General features: G+C 38.8%; 1 protein-coding gene across 1 annotated transcript in view; it reads right to left on the bottom strand.

Moving 5' to 3' along the window:
* The window catches only part of LOC122814291, a 344,228-nt gene that overhangs the window by 214,206 nt on the left and 103,316 nt on the right, over positions 1–26,706 (bottom strand). Inside the window, exon 4 of the mRNA XM_044086879.1 lies at positions 18,376–18,499. Coding sequence (XP_043942814.1) covers positions 18,376–18,499 — 124 coding nt within the window. The remainder of the gene's footprint in view (positions 1–18,375; positions 18,500–26,706) is intronic.

Raw genomic sequence — 26,706 nt, 5'->3', positions numbered from 1 at the left:
GCTAACAGCCTAAATATTTCCACATACATGGTACCCAGTCTAAACTCTCTAACTCCAACACTTTTCAAGCTGTAACTCCCCCTGTGCTAGTATTTCTGTCACTAAAACAAACAGACTAGGGCCAAAGAGCAGCCTTGGCTTGTACACCTCTCTACCTTTGCTGCTCTTATTAATTACACAATTTGCAAACAGCCTCTCCTTGGGGGGAGGCATACAGTCCTTTGATCCATCACCTAAACCTTTTCCCCACACCTATATCTTCCACACGATTAAATATGATCCCAAATTAACCATGTCAAATGACCAAATGTCAAAAAGGCAACCCCGGCCTGGTTCCAGCTTTTTCTCATGCTCTTCTTCTACTTGCTTAGCTGTCCAAATTGTTAACTTTCCAAGCATAAACCTATCCTGTCAACCTGCCTGCTTATCTGCCACTCCAGAGATATGATATTGCTCATTTCCTTTGTGCATCTTCCTCCATATATTCTCCCATGCCACATCATTCTCCCATTCCTTTAGTATTTCTTGTGCTTTCCTGTTTTTCTCCATCCTTCCATACATTCTATCCTGTAGGGAAGCTACAGTCACGTTGAAATCCTCTCCAGTTTATTTATATATTTGAATTTGCTTACTGGGTTGCATCACTGATCAGTTCTGACCAATTTCAGTCTCACCCTTGGATCAAAAACTGACCAGGCATACAAAACAGACAAAGAAGACAATTATACATAAGTGACAGTAAAAAGGTACAATGGCAGAGTATTGCTTTGGATTTAGAATGAATACAATACATTAATTTACAATGTATACAAAATTTTCTGAACTTTTGAGAAATTATAGTAAAATAAATTAAAAATGTAAAAAGTTGCGAAGGATCTTAATGGATGAGTTAGAGCGGAAAAGAATTAAAGCAGACGTAAATGATGTGACCTGAGGGGTAACATGTTACTTTCTTCTTGATTAACTAAATGTAATTTCAGAAGAGAACAGAACATGGAAGAGGATGAGTATTTAATTTAAAATAGGAGGATCTCCTACAGTTTTGGGCATGAGAATTGAGAATTCATGTTCAGAAATATTTAGCTTGGAGTGTCAGATTTGTGCTTTAGGGCCTGAATGGTTCAAGTTTCTTAGGTTGTGTGTGGGGGTATGTCTTATTAGTTTTAAGGTTAAAGGAGGGAAGTTTATGTTCCTGTAGGAGTTTGAACAGTTGAGATTCTAGGAGCAAGTCTGCTGTTTAGTTAACTGGGACAGTCTGCCATTTCTAGTGTTATACAATAGTGTTCATTTCTTGGAGAGTGTGTAATAAATCTACATATTTTGTTTACTAGTGTTTGAATAGTGGTGACCATAATTATTGACAATCTTCCATTTCTTCCCTAAACACGATAACTCCACTATTACCCACCTCCCAAATGGTTCTTCCTGGACATTACCAATTTTTGCCCTTAAACTTTTCCACACCAGAATCATCACGTCCTGTTTCCTTCCATCTTTTATTGTGCAATTAATTATTTTCCCTCTCATCTTTTGTGGCTCCTTTTGTTTCAGCTTTATTTCCTGAAGCAAAATTAAATGTATTTTTTCTCTGTGCAGTCTCCTAATTACCCCTTCCCTTTTACCAGAAGTCCTATCTCTCCAACATTCCATGTAAGCACTTTTCCTGACCTTGCCTAGTGTTACTTTTCCTAGAGCTTTATGGTGCTAAACAAGTTAGGTGTTTACCTCACAGGCACAAAGTACAGTGATTGATTCTTGCCTTTGAAAAGGAAATTGGTTAAGCTTAAAACATGAATTATATTTTCAGCTGCATTACTATAATAAGATTACTTAAAACCAATATGTTAAAAATCTGACTGCTCAAGCCAGATTGCTGAAGTATATTATGCCTACATACCTAATATAACAATTTGCTTATCTTCAAGTTAATGAGAAGGAAAGCAGATCAAGAGACTGCAAATCACCAGCCATTTTAAAGAGTATACAAAGCCTTGTTTTAACATGCATATACATGCTGAACTCTGGCCATACTACTTAATTCGTGCATATTTGCAACTTTAGTATAATAACTAAGATATACACTAAACAAAAAACATCTGCTATATAAACCAATATGTCCGGGCACCAAAATGGATTTTTCCTATGTATTTTGTAAAATGCATTGCTTATTTAAAGGGTATTAACAGATTTACATGTAAGCAGCCTGCAAATGAGTTCACAACGCTGCATTTCTATAGGGCAAATACATGAGTCATTTATCATCAGTCAGTATTGTCCATTTTCATATATCATACACAGGTTCCCCCAATACTTCTATCCTGTGGAGTTATACAGGAAGTCTCATATCCTATGATCACAGATTCTAGATATACATTCATAGTGTGTAAATATAATATTTAGCCTACAGAATGTTTCTGTCTCTTACTTAACCAGTTCCACTTTGTAGAGAGATATTTCCTGACAGAAGAAGTAGCTGATTCATTCCCATTCTGTTTCACCTTTTGAACCAGCTGCTGTTGCTGCAGATTGATTTTTTTGTGTTGGTACACATTCTTTCTAAAGGCCATTACTTCAGCTAGAATTGTGTTTGAAATGCAGGCTTTATGTGTCATCCTCCACACTTGATTTTTCATAAAGATAGAAAGTCATTGTGAAAAAAAACATCATTTATGCCTGAGATAGGCATTGAGACCAACTTTAATTAGTTTATTTACCTACCTGCCTTCTTTCCTAATTACTCTAACAGATGTGACATCTTAGCTTCTTTTTAATTATTCATTTACTCCCAGTTTTAACATGTTTTGTATCCTCATAAAGTGTTTGTTTCTGAGTTTTGGAGCCCTATAGGATCTCAAACTAACTTTTTTCCTGGGATTGTTTCTAAGTAGTGTTTAATAAAAGTTATCCTGGAAACTGAGAAATATATCTTAGTTCCTCAGAAGGCATCCTTGTCTTTCTTGACTCTAAGTTGTAGAAATGGTGGCATCCACAATCATCACGTGTGGATAACAACTGTTTTTCTTCTTTTTGTTCCCTGACATCAGATGTCGTACTGACCACACTCACTTGTGCTTCCTTCCATAGTTTAAACACATTTATATGATAAATGTCCTCTCCAGCTCTTCCTTACTTGTCTTATTGTATAGACTATTTCATTTATAATTAGGAGAAAACCTACTGGTGTCAAGCTGCGACAGAAAACCACAACAGGAGCATAACCATAGTATACCAGGGGGGTTTATTCTGGTTTTGACACAGGTGGGTTTTATTCTGGTTTTGACACCAGTGGCTTTTATTCTGGTTATAAGTGTTTTGTTTACTACAGGTGGACATCCTGTGAGATTTACCACTTCATTTATCCTTTCAATTCTATTTTCTGTTATAGGGACCAGAGCTTGGAATTGTGTCCATACATGACACTCCCTGTTTTGGGCATTCATATTGTAAACCTCCTGTTGCCTAGCTTGTGCCCCCTCCATATGTTCCCACACAACTAACATTATCACCTTTATTCTTTCCTGTAAGATGATGTCATGCCCTAAAATGTTCCTAAATCATGTCTCCTTCTCATCTCAAGCCTCTTAAATGCCTGTAGTACTTTCTGAACTGACAGCATTAGGTACAGCAAAAGCTGGTCCCCATTTTTCCCACATTTTTCTATGACATTTCTTTACACTGATTTAAGGTTCTGTTAAAACTTTTGACAAGATCATTTGTTTGGGGTAATGAATGAATGTTCTCTGATTCTTTACTTTAAAACACTAGAGGAGCTGCATGAGTTTTATACATAAAAGGTGTACCTTGTTCTGTCAGGATTTCTCAGGAAATGAGCAGCAAAAGTTCCTTTGCTATGACTTTGGGGTAAGCTTTCCTGAGGGAAAGATCCCTGAACTGGCTTCTTTCTTAACTCAGAGTTGTGGAAAAAAAGAACCTTTTGAAAACCAAGCTAACATCTTCTTAAAACTGAAGACTAAGAAGAGTCTTCTCATAGTTCATGATCAAAAAAAACTCTTCTCCTATGAAACTATAGCAAGCTCTTCCTACTGCTGTAACGAGCAATTTATTACAGTTATATGCATGCTCAAATGACCATTATTTACATGGCTGTGGAATATTTTCATAACCATATCCCTAAAAGGCTTAGGCACCAATAACTGCCATGTCAATTCCTCTTTCTTCTTTGTTACATTATACGCACTGCACCTTGCAGTTCAAGATAATGATAAATTGGGAGAGACATGTTGTCCCTGGTACTGCTTAGAGTTTTGTCCTCTCACTGAGCTCACTCGAAGCTTAATCAACCTATTTGTAGATCAGAATCTCTGGGATTCTCTTCTTCTGGTATGTCTCAGAAGGCAAAAGGCTATGTCTCCTCTCCCACCAAGGCAGGTACTGAGATATCCTTGTTACACTCCTCTCTAAGGAAGGTTAATTTATTTTAATACTCAAAAAAAATTCTCTCCTGTATACCCCAGACTTGAACCCTTTTCTTTCCCTGATATTCTTCTACTTCTTGCCCCAGTGGTAGCTTCCTGAGGGCTTATATCATCTTTGAGTACTTGCTTCGCCTACCTTTGTTGGTTGACTCTATTGAAGTTGTAGTTCAGGAGCAAACGTCCTTCCCTTCCCTTGAAAAACTTATTTAAACTTTGTTTTGTTTTCCAGGGTCTTCTACTGCCACCCCGGGTCATCTAGAATTCCCTGACCTTGTGTATTTTCAGTCTGGTGGGTGTGTCTGTGTCCTACAAAGTAATGGGCTGGTATGTCTTTTTTGTCTTTACCTGTGGGTATACCTGGTTCCCTAATATTAGTCACCTTCCCATTGTTTCCAAAGGTCCTTAAAAATGTGGATTATGGCTACCAGATGCAGGATCTTCCCCAAATTGGTTAGTATCTCCAGCTTAGCAAATGGATGGCATCTCCTCACCTCATAAATGCAGACAATGTCAATAAACCTTTTGGAGCAGAATTATTCCTGAAAGCACATTGCTCCTTTAGCAGTAGAATTTGTGCCAGTCCTGGAACCATTGTGACTCTTGCTTGTGCACCTTTATGAATAGCTTAATTCATCTTGCAGTGGCATAGAAACATGATGTGGTCTTCACCAACTCCATGGCTTCTTCAAACCCTCCCTGCTCTTTGATTGCCTGTATGAGTATCTCTGGTTTAATTTCCCCCAACAATATTCAGTAGTGTTCTGTTCCTTGCCACAATTAAAACACTAGATAAAAGATACTACACCTTTTGTTTTACATACAAGTTTGCCTAACACTTTAGTAAGTGTTTTGTTAAACAAATTCTTAGTATGCAAAATTATTCCCCTAGAGTGACAAAGCGTTTGGAATCTTAACATAATTGCTTGACATACCTGTCTCTTAATTGCTGGCAAAGGTCTTGTGAACCTGTCTCTAACGTATATTTTTTTCATAATGTCTTTTTAATATAGTATAGTTCAAAAAACTATGTTCCTACAATTTTGTTACTAGAATAAAAATCCAGTCATTAAATTTAAGGATTTAAGTCTCAGTTGTACTCCCATAATAGCAAACTATCTTTTTATTTTGTCTTACTCATTACAGTCTGAATGAGGCATGTTCCCCAAAAGCACAGAGGGCCTCTCCATCAGCTGAGCTGCATAAATGTGAGCCCATCTAAACTGGTCCAAACCCTCTTGGTGGACAGTCCTTTCATCATCACCATCATCCTCATTATCATTATCATCATCACCCCCCTTTTTTCCCCATTTTCTACACGGGGTGGGGTGTCGAGTCAACTTTTGGCATCTCTCTTGGTTCAGTGTTACTCTCCAACCTTCTTTGGCACTCATGCTTGACTCTCACAGGCCTTTTTTCACACAATCCATCAACCTCTTTCCTGGACACTCTCATTTCCTCTTGCCTTCTTCCTGTCTGTCCCAAATCGTCTTCACCAGATTGCTTTTGGATTTTCTGCACATGTGCTCATACCACTATAGTCTGTTCTCTTTGACCTTTTCTGCACTTTGGCTTCTGCTTTGATATTGCCATTTTTTCATCTGTCCCACTGTGTGCATCCTACCACCCATCTCTAAGGGCAGCAGCAGAAGAACATGGCAATAGAAGAGGGTAAATCCCTTTACTTACTATGCGCAATTGTCCTCACTTCATTCAACACCAACCAGTGGAATCACAACTTCAAAATTGATGCTTATTTGCCCACTACACCCAACAGATGTATAGTTTAGATAGAAGATACAGTACTTCACAGTTCACTCTGAAATTTATTTTTATTGCCGAGAGAGAAAGGATAGTCTGACTGCACCATAAAGCAAAATTAGATATGGCAATAGCAAGTAAAATGAAACAAATAGTTTAGTCTTTCAGCTGCACAAATGTCAATATTCAAGTCAGGTTCCAATAAAGAAAGAAACAAGCACAATCCCAAATAGATCTCTAGGTTCTGCATCAGCAGTAAGAAACCATCTTATGCCAACAGTATTTTATTTAAATTAAGCAATGTTTTTGTTACTGAGGCTTCAACTGGGTATTCCTTTCTATTCCTGTCTCGGAGCAAGATACTGTGGCCTTGGTTTGTCTTTCCTTGTGAATCCATGTTCCAGTGACTTCTGTTACATGTCCTTGGTTTGTTGGTCCTTGTGGATCTTTTTTCCAATGATTTCTATTATAGTGATCAGCTTAAAAAGGCACAGATGCACATTTGAACCTAATCACCTCGCATGCAGGTAGGAACCAGTCCCTATTACCTCACTAACCTGCAGTTTGCCCCTGTATGATAGCTTTATCTTCCCACCAGATATTGCATTTGCATCATCATATAGCATTGGATCGTCCTGAAAACACTAACTTATGCCTATCCTGTCTTTTCCAGGCTTTGTACTAGAGGAACCAGCACTCTTTGTTACAGTATGTATGAGACTAAAGAATTATACGGCAATCTCAACGATGTTCATAAAAAATGTCTTTCGGCTTTTCCCGGTTGGGGGTTGCCACAGCGGAACTCCCGTCCGCTAATGACTGGCAGTGGATTTTTACGGTGCCAAGTTGCCAGCCCGACACCCAACCTTCAAAGAAGGCACGCCCATTCACGCTCTCACCTACCTGCATGTCTTTAATGTCACTCAACCATGGGGAGGACCTGCAGGGGAGGACATGCAGACTCCACACAGAAGGCACTCCGGCCGAGAATCGAATGGGAGAACCTCTTGCTGTGAGGCGACAGCGCTAACCGCTGCACCACCGTGGCTAATCTCAACAAAGTTCATAATTACACTTACCAGTTATGGGAACAATTCCTGGAGTTCAACTCATGAAAATAGAATTTCATTGTATTAATTACCATAAACTTTGGAGTATATTAACATATGTGCAAGACATGTATTAAATTACATGGAGAGAAGCTCATAAGGAAAAAAGAACATGTTGTTATGTCTTTCGGCTTTTTTGGTTCGGGGTCACCACAGCGGAACTCCGGTCCACTAATGATTGGCAGTAGATTTTTTACATGCCGAGTTGCCGGCCCTGACGCACAACCTTCAACAAAGGTACGCCCATTCACGCATGTCTCTACACAGAAGATGCTCTAGCTGAGAATCGAACAGGACAACGTCTTACTGTGAGGTGACAATGCAACCGTAGCACCACCACGGCAGTCTAGCATTCAATTTTAAAATAAGAAAAGACTCAACCTTGCCAGTCCACTAAAGCCTTGTTTTAGTTTTAGTCCAGCCTGTTTTCTGAAATTACTATGTTAATACAACTTCCCATATGAAAACAAATCATGCTAAGAAAGACAGAAGCTCTGAGTAAGGGCAAAACAAAGAGAATATACATTATCTGCTTAGTACCAGTCTACTTGGAGTTGGGAATTGCCTTTCTTTGCTAAGTGAGATGTTTTTCTATGCAATATGTATCTTATTTAACAGGCTTTTTATAATGGTCCGAGCCCTTTCTTTGTTATACTACATTTTCCTTTCAGGTGGGAAATGAAACACATGTTGACCCCAGTTGAATCGTCTGGGATAGACAATGTGGAGAACAACATTTATATTTTAAAGCTAAGTTAACAATAGTTTATTTTATGTCTAGATGAGGAGAAAACTTCAGAATAGGTAGATAATCTCTTGTTTTTCAAACCTGGATGTAGCTTAGTTTAACCTCTCCAAATAGCAGTGTTGACAGCAAGACCAAGATCTGGTATTAATATCGCAGGCAAATATTTCCCTAACTTTAATTTCACCAGAGAAACCAGACAAGGTACCCTCATGCCTTTTGCAACCTGCTTGACACTACGAACTTTACCACAGTTCTTTAACAAATCAGGATTCCAAGATAAAACATTTTTTGATAACAGTCAGACTACAGCTCCTTTTGGCTGATAATCTTTTGCAAGTTCTCCTAATTCTAAGAAAAAAAAAACTTTCCAAATCATTTGACCATAAATAACCATGGATTGTTACATGGATACAAAAGAAAAGGAGTGACAAAACTGCTAAAGTAAGCATGAACTTTCAGTATGCCATATACATGCTTAGTTTGAATGGCTACTCTAAACTTCTCCATCCATATGTTTAGATTGTATAGCTTTTTGTCCTGGATTTCCCTTGTAAATACATATTTTGTCCATTAGTAATAACCAAATAAATACCTCTGCTCTCTTTTATCCACCCATGTTAAAGAAAACTATACATAAATGGTAGAAAACAAGCTAATGTTTGAAGCAAAACAATTACACCTTACAATCAACTGCTGCAAAGATTTCTGCCTTATTAGCAACTTATCAAAAATTAATTAGAATCATCAGCTTAAAACTGTTCATATATCACAAGACAGCTAAACATTCCCATATCACTTCTATGATAGATTTCACTTGCTATTTATCCATTTCACTGTGTTTTTTGCACTGCTTATCTAAAAACAATTACTATATATTAGAAGATTCATTTAGAACCATAAGAGACCTAATACTTCTTTGACTAAACTAACCCTAGTAAAGTAAATGGCAGGGTTCGTGGCCTTGTGTGATGTCTTTCCTTACTTCCTTTTAGGCCAATTAAGAGTTGTTCTTTACTGGATAAATCCTGCTCGTTCAGCTTTGTGGAAACAATCAGAATTACCAAATCCCTTGCTACAGTTAATCCTTTCACTGTTGTTGAGCTTATTATTTTTTCTTCTCCTCCTCCAGAGGCTTTGATTTCATAAACATAAACTATAATATAAAATCAATTTCTTAAACTTGAAAGGGCTAATCTTGCAACTAGGAAGCTGGTCTTTAGAGCCTTTTGTATTCAACAAGAACTTTGACAGACTATTGAGAAATTCTGTATGTAGTCAGCAGTTACATAACCAAATATTTCTATAATAATGTCTGGCTTTGTTAGATTTTATAAAACAAAGCTAATGAATGTCAAACATTTGTTTGTTTAGACATTTGCTAACTCGTCACCCTAGATGTGCCTTAACTGAATATTTTTTTCCTGCAAGTAATAAATGCTGGGCTCAACTATCTATAAAGAAAGATAGAAGGATGTGATATAATAATATGATGAAACAATATTATAATACAAACCTATAGGAAGATTTACTTGAAGTGATTAAAGCCACTAATGTATGGAAATTGAAAAGTGTCAGGATTTCCTATGGAAACCTGGTAATAAATCAGTTACCAGTAAAGGAGAATATACCATAAAAAATAAATGTGAATGATTATTTATTTTGAAGGAAGAGATAAAACAGCATGTTTTTTTTTTTTAAATATAAGACTGGAGAAACTCTAAAAAAAGTTGTGTGAATAACATTTTTGTGAATAGTAATGATATAAACATTACAGAAACAGATTTATGCGTGTAAAGAATATGTAAGCAGGGTAGATATGAATTTATTTTATGTAATATGGGTTATTTGGAATGAAAGACGGAATAACATTTTGTTTAATGAAAAATGGATTTTGGCAGACATATTGCAACAACTCAGATTATGGTTGTGAAAGAAGGAGTAGGGATTAATTATGTAAGAATAACAATGAGAATATCATAAGAAAATGATAAATAGAGATGTGCCCGTAAATGTTGTAAATATGTAATTTTTTAATGTTGAATTAAATAAAGTGCTGTGGGATCATTTATATACACTTGAGCTACCACCCTCTCAGGCAGATGGGGCCTTGATTAACCTCTCATCTGAATGCCGAGATACTCAGGAATGCAACACCCCCCCCACGTCCACACTACAGTGTCAGGAATCTATCTACCTGGTGAAGGAATGGAAACCACAGCCCTCTGCAACAAAGGCTCATATGCTACCTGTTGTGCCACTGACACTGCATAAAAAGTTTTGAAGGACAATACTAGGAACTATCTTGGTAAACTAGTTTGTATAGGTTAGCAGACAAGAGCTTCTTGTTGACAGTCAAGACAACTTTATAAGTAGACTGAATTACATTTATTAACCACTAACCAGATTGTATTACTTCATCCTGCACAAGGATGTAAGCAGTGTTACACTGGGGTATATACCCTGGCTGTAAAATAGTGTGCTGTGGGTGGGGACCTGGTGATACTGCATTATGGACTATATCAACTGTTAGTTAAGAACTGGTGAAATATCTGTAAGCAAAATGCAGGCTACAGTCTTATGCATTTGAGGGATCACCAGTTTCCAGGTATGTGGAATGTAACCCAAATTCAGGTTCTTAGGGAATAAATAAGCTAATAAATGCTGAGTATACACCATGATTCTACTAAAGAAGAACAAAAGAAGTAGACTGGAACATATCCTCATTGTGCAGGTTAAAAATATTTAATCCAAACTTAAAACACTATATAAAAAGAAAGAAAACTTCATATAAAACAAGGTAAGTGCTTTCACATCTACAAATAGATGCTTCATTAGACCATTGAATAACTGCTACACAGAACTGATTTAAACATGCAGATAAGCTGTATAGCCTATCAGAAATTACCTATACAAACTCCTGGAACCCAAATGAAGCTTTAAAGAGACACACTCATTAAGACCATGGCCTTTATCAAACTGCAAAGTAATGATCCAATGTGTTTCTACCAGCTCAGTCTTATTCCTGATGTCACCCAAACATCTGTTAAAACTCATTAAATGTATGACCTGAAAGGCAAAAACATGATGCATGCCAGTACTGCTAATATGCTTAGCTGGTGCAGTTATAGTTACACCCCTATGGATCTCACTGACCTGTTCATATATTCTTTCTCTGAGAGAGCGGTTGATCCTCCCAACATAAAATGCTGGACATTTCCTGCAGCTAGCAAGATATATCAAATCCCTACTTGAACAGTCAGTGTATAAAGTAAAACTAAACAACCTACTAGTGTGGATGTAGAAAAGTATTGCCTTTTTTAACATAAGTGCAAACTAACTGTGTAGTTCCTCCAACTAAAAGTGCCTAACCTCTCTGAGGTAACCTTTTTAGTTGATGTCTGATCATAACATAAATTTCAGGTTCTTTTTATTCTTAAAAATAAAATATGGAACTGTCCCAACAATTTGTCTTATCTTGTTATCTACTGTCAATGTTTTCCAGTTCTTCTTCACAATATTATAAATCTGAGAGACATCTGATGTAAGTAACACATAATCTAGAGCTACTATTCTGAGTGTGACTAACCCCCCTAAATGCAACAGTATTATGTTGCATATAATGCTTTCTGAAATAGGGACGCTCTTTGTTTCCCCTATCCACCCTTTCCACATTTAACTTACAAGTCATATCACTTTCCTTGCACCCTCTGCAATTAGTTCATCTCTATTAGAACTCATAGTTTGAGGAAATAGTTGTTAATCACTTAACCTGGAAAGCCACATGACCTGTCCTTTAATGACATTCCTAAATGTGTAGCCCAGGTGCATACTGGTCCTTTGCAGAATTGTATTTTTTCTACACACCTTTCTATGAAGGTTGTTAACAACCACACCATCTGTCCTTTTAACCAGTTTAACATCTAGAAAAGTGATTTTGTCCTTGGAAAACTCTACAGTGATAGGTCATCTTAACCAGAGAAGAGTGAATGCCTTTGAGAGAATTACAGCACCATCCACGCATTGTTATACTTCCAGCCTGGATTTTGTTAGGTTGTATCTTAATGCTAACTGTACATATTCTCCTATTACTCTTTCACTTATTGTATTGCTTATGGGATTAATTTTAGAGAATGATGTTTTCGTGTTTAAAGACAAGTATTATTTACAAGGCTCTGGAGTGACTATGGGCACGTCCTGTGCCAACTCTTATGTGAACATAGTGGTGGCACATTGGGAAACAACTTTTGTCCTCAATAATCTGGACTTTAGTCAGCATATCAAATACTACAAGCAATTTGTGGATGATATATGTCTTCTGTAGAGAGGTACCTCTGATAGGCTGCATGGGTTTTTGGATTATTTACATTCCACTACTAGTTTTCTTAAATTCTCTATGGAGAGACCTTCATAGAAAGGCGTGTAGAACAAATACAGTACTGCAAAGGGCCAGTATGCACCTGGGCTACACATTTAGGAAAGTGGTTAAAGGAACAGGTCTTGTGATTTTCGAGGTTGATAAGTGATTAAAAACTATTTTCTTAATTTATGAGTTCTTTTAGAGATGAACTAATTGATATAGGGTACAAGGAAAGTGACATGACTGGTAAATTAACAGTGGAAGGGGTGGATGGAGATACAAAGAGTGTCCCTGTTTCAGAAAGCAAGTTTGCATAGGTAATTTCTGACAGGCTGTACAGCTTAATTGCATGTTTAAATCAGTTCTGGTGCTTACTTTGTTTTATATGCATTTTTCTTTCTTTTTATATGGTGCTTTAATTTTGGATTAAATATTTTTAACCTGCACAGTTAGGCTGTTTCAGTCTGCTTCTTTTGCTGTTTTTGTGATTTGCTGTGAAGTGGAGGGCTGGTTAACTCGAGACCGAACCTTTTTTCTCTTTGGTCTAATAAAGAAGAAGCCAGTCAGCAAGTTAGGCCTGTCTGTGGAGTCAATTTTGATTTTTTTTTTTCTTAAGGATTCTTCTTAAATGAACAAAGGTAGCTCGACAGGACTGATACAGTGAAAGTAGTGATGGTAGTAAATTGTATCTAATGAAGTTCTGAAAAGGCTTATGCCTTCTTGTTTGTGGCAGAAGATGTAGCTAAACTAAATATTTGCTTTTCTGGCCTGCCTGATCTGTAACCTTAAATGATGTATGATTTCCCATATATTTAGCTATTTTGTTTAGTTGCTAATGTTTGGCAAACTATAATGATTGTTCCTTTTTTGACAAGCTTAAAAAGGAGCCTCTTCCTCTGTGATGAATTTCCTTTAGTACAGCTGACACTTTTACAGGGTAAAATAAACCTTTCTTCTAGATCCTTTTATAGAAAAGAAACAGAGCCATCTATGGCCATATTGGCTGATTCTGCTTTCCAGTTTTATTTTATTTGATTTATTTTGAGTTTATTGCTTTATAATCTTCTGAATAATATTTTTAACCTTAGTCTGGGATGCATGTTTAATTTCAGTGTCCTCTTCTATATGTCATAATATGCATAGCTGGTCAAAGGTACCAAGTTATATAAGGGTTTTAGCTTCAGTAATTCTAATATTAGAATCGAAATAAACAACATCCAGGAGGCCAAACAAATTGCCAAATTCCAGTGGAGAGTTTAAGAAACATATAATATGAAGCATTAATTCAACAATAAAATAGCTATGTGTTCATGCATACTATATACCATGTATTTCAAGACCTTGTAGAGCAATGGAAGATGTGTTTATGCCTCTAGAGCAGCATTTAATAGTAATCAAAAATCATCTTACTTTCCAGGTTTATTTTGTTTTGCAGATATCCATCTACTCTCTGAAAAAAAAAGAATATCAAAACAGAATATGAAGCTTATATTTCATTTAAAATATCAGCCAGTGTTGTGAAGAATATCTCAGATGAGCACACCATGTAAAGATCAGACAGGAGCAGTGAGAAGTCCTTAGGGTGTGTGCAACTGTCTGTAGCAAACCAGCACAGCCCAAGCAGATAAAGCTACTGTATATCTAATAATGTTGTCATTGTGTATGTGTAATCCCAAGATTGCATTCAAGTATATGACAGTGGTATAAATACAGCCTAAGTCAGAATGCAGGAGGAGGAGAAGGTGGCAGTCCTCTTGCAGTGGCCTACTGCCCTTCAGAAGGAATAAGTCTACAGGTGAATAACCTACATACTTTGTAGTTTCAGATATATGCTGCAATGAAGCATATCGAACACTCATTATTATGCCTGTTTTACTGTTATGAAACATTATTCATGCATTAATATACATATGGCTATGACACCAGAGAAGGATCCAGCACTAGGCAACCTAAGCAGTTGCCTAGGACCCAATGGCTTTGGGGGGGGGTTGCCAAAAAACTTACACTTCTTCTTTAAGGATGCACTCCATATGCGTTAACATTTTTTCTTTAAGGATGCACTCTGCATGTGTCTTTAGTAGTGTCTGTGCATGTGCAGGTTGGTTAACTTATTCAGGCTCAAGCCTGTACCTTGATTGCAGGAGACTATAGCCTGAATCTACCAAACTGTCATAACCAGGTGTATTTTCAAAGAATGTTAAGTTTCAGTGCATTTTCAAGGAATGTTGACTTTCAGTGCATTTTCAAGGAATGTTGATTTTCAAGGAAAGAAAAATTTACTGTTGTTCATGTTAATTCTGTTTTCAATTTGTAACTGTTTTGTTTAGCAAATGGTCGTCATCAGTGTTTGTGCAATGAACTTTTAAAGCAGTGCTAGTAGCACAACAGGTAGCCTACTTGTCTTTGTTGCAGAAGGTTGTGGGTTGGTTCTACTCCCACACTATGCAGATGGTGTTCTGATATTGTAGTGCCCTTTAATGATGGGTGGGGAGCTGCACTCCTGTTTGTGTCTCGCTTTGGATGAGATGCCCATTAACTATAAATCTGTTGTTGGTTTGACAGCATTCCTTACTGCAATATTATCATCTTACTAATTTTTTCTTTTTAAATGTAAAATGGACAATTTATTCTTTAAGGGAAGCAGACACTGAATTTGTACATGAAACACAATGAAATGCAAAGTTGTTTTACAGTCGCAATCTCTTCAATAGTTATAGATATCTTTAATGTGGAATTATTCAGATGACTTTTACTTTTGCAGATATTGTGTATATTATCTGATGGCAGAGGATTGTAATAACAGAAGTTTGAGTAGCTTTTTGTGGTTGAAATGTTTTGTAATGGGTAGTTTTGTCATTGTTGGTTCATACTTTTGTTTCATTGCTTAATGGAAAAATATTCAAAATTGCAAATTTAAAACACATGCTAACAAGTGGTGCTGTACTACACAAGGAATATAATTTAATACAATCAGGATGGTGCATCAAAGAACACATCCATGTATGCATGGTTCTAAAATGTGTGCAAGGGGCCTGTAGTTTAGAAACAGCCCAAAGGTAAACTTAATCTGCCACTTGACAGATGCATTTTTTTGAATGTGGGTTTCAATGTCATTTCATTGAATGTGAGTTTCATGAGCAGAGATTACTGTTCATGTTAAGCATTTTTTCATTGTGAGACTGTATTATTTTGTTTAGCAAATGAAAATCAGTGTTTGTGCTATAAAATTTGAAATAAATGTTTTAAGTATCTCTAATCATCATAGAAGTAAAGAAGAAAATAGTAAAAATAGTGTGCATATTGACAGGTTTGAACAGAGCTCAAGGTAACTGGGGAGAAATAGCCAAGTAATGAAACACTAGAATGGCTGTGTGCTGCCGAGGGGGGGGGGGCTGCTGTGAAGAGGAGACTTGATCCATTACCCTTCCTAGGGCCCCATTTGACCATGATCCAGCTTTGCATGACACTGCTGCAGTATCCCTTACCACTGTGTACCTCCGTAGGGCTCTATCTTGTGAAACGATTGCTTCTGCGCTGTCTGATTGTGCTTCCGGTTGTTCAGATGCATCTGTTGCTGCTGTGTCCTTACTGACTGCTTTGGGGTATGACATACTAGATCAGCCCAAAACATATGCTAATGAGGCTGAATTTTGTGTTTTGCTAGTGTGAGTGTACGTACATTGCATTAAATCAAGCAGTAAGTTGCACTACATATGATGCTAAGTCCCATTTACGGTGTGATTCTCAGGTTGTCATTCTGAATTGCTGAAAATTCATGACAATGACTGCTGATCTGAGTGCCCCTTACAGAGTGCTTGCCCGATATGTTAAGCAGAGCAAAGTAATGTTACTTGTCCTATACCACCAGTCCATTGAGTCATTGCTTGGACCTTATGTAGGTCCATACCATAAGTTGGATGTTTAGTATGAACTAGCAGACCAGCTGACAATGCAGTTGGCATCTCAGTGTCATGATCAGCAGTGCAAGCACTGATGTGATGGTCTTTGCTGATCTACAATGGAGATTTCCTGGTGTGGGAAGCACTGAGGATAGAGGAATGCCCAGAGCAGTATAGTTAAGTGTTTGTCACTCTTCTGCTGTCTTTCATAGCTCTGTTACTAATTTTTGTTTTGACTAAGAGATTCCATGTTATATCTCCTGTGGGTGACTGTGTGTTGTATGTATGCTGCTGTTGGTAGCTGAATTGTTGTGGCACTGTCCTATCCTCTGTGGAAGGGCATATGGTAGTACACTTGGGGTTATGAACACCATTTCATGTTTCTGCTTCATTGCACATCCTGTGATACTGTAGTGGCTTTTCTCCGTTGATTTTTCATGCAGAAGTTTAGACTGCTGTCCCAACTATGGAAACCATGTCCTGGCTTTGCTTCAGTGCACTTTTACATGGTAGTATACTATCTGTTTGGGGGAGTGGGAACCTTCTCAGGCTTCTGCTTACTTGCACATACATTTGAAACTGTAGCTTTTTATTCTAATCTGTGTCTCAGTCACATCTGTATATGACATGTGATGGCTTGCACTTGCCTTTTTTTATTCAGCATAGGCAGAGTGAGAAGAGAATGCTGCTAGCTGAAACAGGAAGCAGCAGAGACTTCTGGCACACTGGAGTTAGTGGCATCCTATTTCCACACTTGTAATATGTATAGTGCAGTAACTACAGGCTCTTATCAGTAATGGCACCCATCCCTTCCCTTTGTGTCTGCCTTCTGCAAGTTGTGATCTGAGCTGCAGATATATCATCCTCTGCCCACTGCTGCACAGCCAAGGCTGTGGCTGTGGCAAGTCAACACAGTAGGAGTGCTTTTGCAGGGGGTTTCAGTCCATCAGAGACTGGAAGCCAATCAAATTACATTCTGCATCTTTGCCAGAGCTGGAATGCATAATGGCAGTGATAGTTGACTGGGCATGGCACACTGGGTCACCAGATAGCCCTTCCTAACCATCTTTCCTAGACTGGCTAACTGATGTCATCAGTCATCAGATTGGTATGGCCCATGCCACTGGCCACTCAGACCCAGGACCTCAATCTTTTGTGTTCCAGCAATATCTGGCTGAACGTTTTGACACCTGACATACTGGCCATATTCCATCCTAGCTCATTCCATCTGACAACCCTTTCAGTGTAAAAGGGGAAGCACTGCATTATTGTAAAAATTAGAAATAAAAATAATTATATAAAGTAATTGGAATGTTAAAAGGTATATAAATGCTAAGAGCAATATATTAATCATAATTATGGCTACAAGGTAAATTATAAAGCATGCTATGTTGCAAACCAGGTTAGCTTGTTTGTAAATATAAACATTAATGAAAATAAAGGGAAAATTATCACTGTCATGCTGAAGGTCCAAACTGATGAATTAAATATCAAGCCAATTGTCAGACAATGTAGTACACATATATTTCACTAAGACCTAGCTGAGAGATGCAGTCCTATTAAGAATGAATGTAGCAGTAAAGGTTCATTATTATACATCATAGAGACTGTCACTGGGTACAAGAGACTAAGAAAGACAAATGAAAGGAAAGGCATCCACAGGAAGAGAAAATGTGATGGCCAAATGCAAGGATGTTTCAAATTAATGAAAAAAGGTTCATAAGGTACACCAGAAAAAAGAAACAATGGAAAAAAGCAATTGTACAAGGCTGCACTGCAGCAGACCACAAATAAGTGTTGTGCTTGGCTCTCCGTTTCTTGTTTTCTTTTTCTTTCTTTTAACATTTTAACTCTTAGTACCATTCCTGACATTTTAGTATCATCACACCATCAATTGTAGATATTCAGAACATGTAAACACTGTATAACCAATTTAACAGAGTTCTTTACAGGCACATGGTTTCCCATGTGTAATATTATATACATTTTATATATATATATATATATATATATATATATATATATATATATATATATATACATATAAAATAGAGAAATGACTACTCACCATGAATGACAGTGGACAGGAATGAATGTTAGCATGATGAATACAACAGTTTTCTTCATTTGCATCTTTCCAGCTCAAGGGGCAATCCTTTTCTTCACAGAACTTCTTGGCTTCACTTGCATTGCTGTGTAATACAATCAGAAAATTATCCCATCTTGGTATATGCATACTTTGACCATTTCTTCAGTTTCAATATTACCAAGAAAAAAGATTTACATAGAAATCTGGCAGTTAGTGTAGAGGACTAAAGTTTTAACTTGTTGATGAGCTATTTCCTGTGCCAAGTGTATGGGTTTAGAGTCTTTCCATCTCCATTTGCCCACTCTGTGACCTTAATGGCCTCCTGGACTGGATGCTTAGTAGCTATCCTTGAATTTATTATGCAGTCCAAAATTTGTTCTCTTCTTTGTGGAAATGAGGGCATCATACTCTTCCTCTTTAGATTTTGTTAAGACTTCATAAAGGTTACCATGACATGTACACCTCTTATACCTCCTGCACATGCCTCAGTCGCTGTACCCTTTTTGAATTCAGAGACTGCCCTAACACAGTGCTGGACAGCACTCTAACATGAAGACATGATGTACCACATAGGACTGGCTCTGTGGCCATACTGTATGCTGATGAAGCAGTTAGGGAAATAGGCATATGCTGATTAGCCATGTGCTTTCTCTCTCTCTCTCTTTCTCCCATGCTGATTTATTTATGAAATCACTTGAATGAGTACATCAGCACAGTTGACCCTACCACATTGAGATAGTGAACACAACCAAAAAAACATATTCATCCTTTAGCAGTTAAACTAGTATGGGGATTGGGAGGGTGGGCCACTAGCCACAAGGGGTACTACACATGAGCCCTAACGGCGCTTAAACTAGTATGGCGATTGGTAGTGTATTAGAACTACTAGCCACTAGGGATGCTACACTTTCCTTTAACAGGACTTAATCCAGTACAAGGATTGGGATGGTGGAATAACTAGACACCAGAGAGCACGTTAAACTCTTATGCCTTAATATCACTTAAACTCAAAGAGGGATCAGGGATGGGGAGAACCACTGGACAACAGGGATATGACTTGAAATATGGGACTGCATTTTTCTGTGAAGGCCTAGGCTATGAAAGGTGATATGGGGGATATGGGGAAGGGCAGGCAACTCGAGGACAGGTTCAGGGACTGTGTTGTGCATATGTTTATGTTTGATTGTGTGTCTGTGTGTATGCATGAGTGACTGGGGGGTGCCTATGCCTAAACAATGCAGTGGCAACAGTTAACTACCATGACATGCAGATCAGAGATATGCAAATGATCTGATAATGAGGTCTTTCCTGATCATGACTAACATGTCTCTGAATCACAAAAAAGCACGTTAAGAGCAGGCCCTTTAATGAATCCTTATGTTTGTCCATGGCACTGTGTGCATCCCTATGAGATATTACCTTTCTTGCCCTATATTATAATGCAATATAATGTGATACAGACAAATTTAATGAGAAGTTTGAGTTGTATAATATCCTTCTCTCTCTACATCTGACCTTGAAACAGCAGGACCTCTGTCACAAGGCTGTACTCCTACAAGTTTATTGAGAAGTTTGTTATTGTATAATAGCCTGCGGTTACTACAGCTAACCTCGATACAGCAGAAGCTTTGCCACAAGGCCCTATTCCTAAAAGTTTAATGAGAGGTTTGTCATTCTATAATATAAGCACATTTATCATGAAGAACCGTGATGTGTATTAACTTAATCAGTTAAATACATGTCTGCTCCATGACTGAAAGCCTCTGTGAAATAGTCTGTGCACTTTAAGGACCTCTTACTAAGTTGGTCACTGACCCCCTTTTCTTGACCAGTAGACTATGCTGCATATGCCAGTTAATTAGCCTCAGGAAATGACAGAAAATCTATTTTACTTTGCAACTTTTTGTTAATTGCTTTGTACTGGCTATAAACTGATTGCTCTCAGTTATATTTTGACCTGAGGGTGGGGTGGTCACTATAGTGGAATGTATTACTAAATATAACCTCAGTGTTGTCCTCTCTTACATGCAGTCACTATATTCCTTTCTATTTGTTCTAAGACTGTTTAGAACAGCAAAAAGACTTTGCTTATATGTTATATTTGTAACAATTTCATTCAGATTGGATAAGCTTTATCTATGCTGAGCCTGTTTCCCTTTGACACATACGTATGTAATGTGAGTTGCTGTTTTCTTGCATTTATATATATGTATATATATATATATATATATATATATATATATATATATATATATCTATGGGTCTATGTCTAAATTTTGAAGTTTCAAAACTTCAAATTTCTTATGCTTGAGACTATAAGATCGAAGTTTTGAAACTTCAAAATGCAAAGAAAAAATCTTTTCTTTTTTATGTTTTTGCAGGGGGGAAGTCCCCTGGACCCCCCCACCCCCTGCTAATTAAATATACCAACTCCGAGATTGCAGTTCAGCGAGGAAAATGGTAAATATACCATTCCGTGCTGTATGACGATCTCCATTTAAATGGTTCAAAGTTTGAAAACTTTGATCTTATGGCCTCAGTCACAGGAAATTTAAAGTTTTGAAACTTCAAAGTTTAGAAGTAGACCCACGTTCATGTATATATACACATATATATATATATATATATATATATATATATATATATATATATATATATATTAACAGTGTAGTGCCATGCTCTGATAATTTGGTCCATGCAGCTGTATGTGTGTGTATATATATATATATATATATATATATATATATATATATATATATATATATATATACATACACACATATATATAAAAACACTGGATTACTGTGGTTCTCTATCAGAATACCTCCTGTTAAAACTACTTTGAACTGACATCCATAAACTTTCTTAACATCATTGTGCTCTTATACTTCCCAGTATTCTCTTGCTCTGACTTACTGTGGTTTTTCCTCCATCTCTTTTTTGTATAATAAGTACTAAAGGTATTGCCTCAATATAGAATTACATTTTAATAGAGTTTTTATCTTGCATTTTTTTCATTTCAGAGCCTGCGGTCACTACATCTGACCTCAATACTGCAAGAGCTCTGCCACAAGGCCCTACTCCTACAAGTTTGCTGAGAATTTTGTTATTGGGTCAATTCCTGGCTCTTTCCAGCCCCTGCTATCAAGCACGCTTTGGAGTGCTTTAGCACGTTTTAGCGCGGAGTTGCCACTAGAGCAGCATCAGGCAGCGCTGGTTTAACAAGGTTAAACTTTTTCTGGCTCCATAAAGTCTGTTCTTCATTTTTTCCCTTAGAACTGCTCTACTAGTAATCTAAACAGGATATCCCTTAACTAAAAAGTGCAGCACTTGTTCCTAAAAGCTTTTACTTGTCTTAAAAGCATCTTCTTTTCAGGTTTAGCACTTCTGTATTATACAAAGTCCCTCACTAGCAAACCCCCCCCCAGGAGTACCCACTTCCTTACTAAGTCCTCTCTTATTCAGTTACACCCCTAACTTCTAAATTTCTCTAGCATGTCGAAGGGCCAGATGCTGGCGTCCTCTCCTGTCCAGTTGGTGAATTTGGGAATATTGAGGCAATGTTACAATTGCCTCATGTACACTGACAACCCTCTCCTCCTCCCACATAACACAAATACTTGCGAGAGATGCAGCTATTTAGCCAAACTGGAGGCTGAGCTCTCTCAACTCAGGACTGGCAAGACCAGACAGGAGTAGAAGGCAACTACACACACCACAAAACCAGTCTCACATAAAGCTATCACAACATTGAATCAAACACATAAACACACAAAGTCATACTCGGAGGCTCTGAGCAAAAATTTACCTAAACAGCAGAGGCCTCCAAAGCAGACATCCAAGCAACTGCCACCTCATGACACACCACAGGAAACACATAAACCACAAAATCAGTGTGCAAAGCAGTCACAGCCCTTAAGGCCAAATACAACACCAAACATACTTGTCATAGGTGACTCCATAGTCAGACACACTGATGTCCCACTCACCAGGCTGAACAAGGAGAGGGTCACAGTAAGCTGCCTATCGTCCGCTAGAATCCGCCACATAACACAAGCACTCAGGTCACTCCACAGCAAGTACAAATATGACACAGTCATTGTCCATGCTGGTGTGAACGACCTGAGATGTACCTCCCTGGACTACATGAAAAGAGACATAGAGGAGCTCTCTGATTATGAAGCCCAGGCAGGTATGACCCTGACCCTGAGCAGTATCCTTCCTTCACCAAGAATGATGCCACAACATAGAGACAAGATGATCAGCTTTAACAATTGGCTTAATTTCTGGTGTCATTCAAAGGGGATCCAGTGTCTGTCTGCCTGGGATGACATGCTTGACAAGCCACGCTGCTTCGCAAGGGGCGGCTTGCACCTGTCACCCCAAGGATTCCGGATATTGGCTAAGGCTCTTGCCACCCCCATAGTGCCTTTTTTAGGCAAGGCTCAAATTCTAAACCTACCACCCTAGAAAACAAAAATGGGAAGAAACTAAGGGTAATGATGCTCAATGCCAGAAGTCTAAATCTCAAAATGCATGCACTCGAGGCCCTTCTCAGTATGGAGAACATCGATGTCTGTGCTGTGACTGAAACCTGGTTCAAGGCTCCTGAGAGCACCCCGGCACTATCAGGTTTTACCTCATATCATGCGTTCTGGCCCCAAAACCCGGACCATACCACAAAAGGAGGGGGTGTATCCATATTCATCAAGGATACCCACACCTCCAGGTTGGTGGCAATGCACGAAGCATCGGAAACCATCCAGGTGCAATTAACCATAGGCAAAACTGCTCTACAATTTTTAGCATGCTACAGGCCACCCTCTCAAACTCAGGAACCCCACACAGCCTTGCTGAAGACACTGGAGGGTATAAATGTATCTCCAAACACCATTATATTGGGTGACTTCAACTACCCGAATATAGACTGGGAACATTACTCAAGCCCCAACTTTCTAGCCCAAAGGTTCCTGGAGTTCATAAATTCAAATGCCATGGAACAACTAGTCACCGTTCCCACAAGAGGAGAAAATATACTAGATCTCATCATCACAAACATGGGGACAAAATGCTCCACACCAGAAGTATATCTCTCATTGGTGAGATCAGATCACAAACTTATCTCACTGGAAATCCACATCCCGCCCCCACCCCAAACAAAAAAGACCACAGTGAAGAACTTCTCTAAAGCAAACTTCACACTACTCAAGACTGGTGTGGTATCCTTCAAGGCCCCCGAGTCAGTGGAAACCACAACCCAAGCTGCGGAAGCCCTTACAAATGCCTTCTACGAACACCTCCAGGACTGCATGGATCAGGCAATCCCTAATAAAACCAAGACTCTTTCCACCAAGGGCAAACGTCCAGTCTGGTGGACCCCAGCCATAAACAAACTTTACAATAAGAGGAGAAAGCTGTTACATGATAGAGCAAAATCTATAAAAGAGAAGACACCCTTGATCATTATTAGTAAAAAAATACGAGCACTCATAAAATCATCCAAGGCCAACTTTGAGAGAAAAATTGCCATAGATTTAAAAGACAATCATAAGGCCTTCTTCAGCTATGTTAGAAACCTGGGTGGAAACTCCCAGATATGCGCAGAATTAGTCCAAAATGATACAAAAATCACTGAACCCACAGACATTGCCAACATACTGGCAGACAGGTTCAGTGCAAACTTCACCCCCCTCTCCCCCCCAAAAGGAGAGATAACTATCCCAGTGGAGTGTAGCCTCCCAGACATCTCAAATGCGCAGGTGAAAGCTGCTCTCTAAAGCCAAAAACACAGCATCAATGGGACCAGATGGTGTCCCCGGCTGTGTGCTACACAAACTCAACGAGGAACTAAACCCGCATATAAGGCAGCTGTTTAATCTTAGCCTTACCACAGGATACGTGCCCAAGGAGTGGCGTACGGCAACTGTGGTCCCACTCCACAAAGGCGGTACCTCTACAGACCCTGGTAATTACCACCCCATAAGCTTAACAAGCCTGGTCTGCAAAGCTATGGAGAGGATCATAATGGAACTCATAAACAAAGACATAGGGGACTTGCAGACATTGGACCCGACCCAGTTTGGCTTTGTCAAGGGCAGATCATGCCTTTTGAACTTGGTCGACTTCTTCGAAACAGTCACCAAGGCCATTGATGAGGGAAAGGCAGTCCATACAGCCTACCTTGACCTTGCAAAAGCTTTCGACACAATACCCCACTCGGGTATTATAGAGAAACTTACCAGCTTAAATGTAAACCCATATGTCACAAGATGGGTTGCAAACTGGCTAAAGGACAGAACCCACAGGGTTAGAGTTGCTGGCGACATGTCAGACTCCAAGCCGGTCACAAGTGGTGTCCCACAGGGCTCAGTCCTTGGCCCCCTGTTGTTTGGCAGCTACTTCTCAGAAGTACAGGTAAACATAGGAGGACTATGGCTGACAAAGTTTGCAGATGACTGCAAACTGGGCCATAGTGGAAAGTACATCGGACACAGATATCCTTCAGAGGGGTCTCACGGAAACTGATAACTGGTGCCAGAGCCATGGCCTGAAGTTAAATGCCAAAAAATGTATAGTCATACCCTTCGGGAAAAACAAGGTAACCCCAAGCTACCATATAGGTGGCAATCCATTAAGCACAGAAGAGGTTATCAGGGACCTGGGGACCCAGGTTGACAGTGGCCTTTCTTTTGACACTCATATTGCTAAAGTGGTTAGAAAGACCTTCTACATTGCCCACCTGTTCATGAAGGGATTCACATCCAGATCAAGTGAGGTCATTGTTCCCCTGTACTCTTCACTTATCAGACCAATGATCGAGTACAATGCCCCATTCGGGATGTATCTCACCCGACACCTGCAGCAATTGGAGAGACCCCAAAAGTTCCTCACCAAAAGGATAAAGGGACTCCAAAATCTGTCATATGCTGCCAGACTGAAGAAACTCCAGCTCTATTCAGTCGCATACCGCCTGCTCAGAGGTGACCTGTGCCTGACATACAAGGCCATGTCCAACTCGGAATTAATGGGCATGCTCCACCTCAAAAAATCCAAATCTACCAGATCCACTAGAGCAAGTGACTTAAACCTTAGCACGGATATAAATAGGACATGCTGGAGGGATAGATTTGTCACCCAGAGACTCCCTATGCTGTGGAATAAAATCCCGGTCCATGTGAGGCAGAGCACCTCGCTGGCTCTGTTCAAGAGAAATCTTGACCGGTGGATGGGAGATCGTAGGTTTACCCTGGGAATCATCTCTGTGTCACTGCTGGACAGAGGCACAACAAACTAATGGGCACAGTATTTTTTAACATAAAGGGTGGTGTAAGCCACAAAACTTTGGGCTAGGCTTATAAATGCCTTAGGGCAGATAGCCTAGTATAAACCTATGAACCTATAAGATTCTTGCTGTATATTAACTTTAATCAGTCAGACACATGCCTCCTCTGTGATTTTAAGTCAGTTGGCTACAGTCCCATTTTTCTTGATTAGTAGATTATATGGGTGTATATCGGAAGCTGGAAAGCTGAGAACCATGAATGCCACAACCTGGAACTCGGAAGTTCGAAGATTAAAAATACCAAAGCCGCAGAACATCAAATTCTTTCCCAGGGAAAGAATTCAGTGGGCCATTTCCACGGCTTCGCTATTTCCTCCACTGTGGTGCGATCTCGGAGTTGGTATATTTAAATAGGGGGGGTGTGGGAGGCACAGCCCTCCACATTGGAGGGTGTCGTGGGCGAAGCCCCCCACATTAGAAATGGTTTGTAGTGTTTGTGTGTTTCGTATTTTGTGCTGGAACAGCGATTGTTTTCCAGGGAAAAATAAATCGCTGTTCTCAGCTTTCGGGGTTTTATGCTTTCGGGGTTTGACATTCGTTATTATGGTGTTCGCTGTTTTCAGGTTTCGATGATGTGATATAAACTCGATTATATGGCATATACCAGTTATTTAGCCTCAGGAATGACTGTTTTACTTCGCATCTCCTTGTTAAACCCTCCCCAAATGACCTTACTATTTCCATGCGCACACATCTGTTTCTTGTTTCCTACTTCACTATCTCCATTTCATTTTTAGCCCCATTCACAAGTATCTCTCTCCCTCCATATTGCTTTGCACTAATCTTTAACTTTTCCCAAATAAACTCTCGTTTCTTCTTATTTTGACTACATTATACTCTAGCCTTTCATAGCCCTCTATTCCTAACATTCCAGAGAAGATACCAGGACAACTTAACTCTCTTCTTTCATAGAAAATATTTCTCTCCTTAGCTATCCTCTACCATCTGTAAGAATTCACCATCACTGA

The sequence above is a fragment of the Protopterus annectens genome, chromosome 10.part0 (assembly GCF_019279795.1).
Source record: "Protopterus annectens isolate FY-2018-M chromosome 10.part0, PAN1.0, whole genome shotgun sequence".
Taxonomy (NCBI): domain Eukaryota; kingdom Metazoa; phylum Chordata; order Ceratodontiformes; family Protopteridae; genus Protopterus; species Protopterus annectens.
Note: the sequence above shows the minus strand (reverse complement) of the source record. Positions and strands in the feature narration are given on the sequence as shown.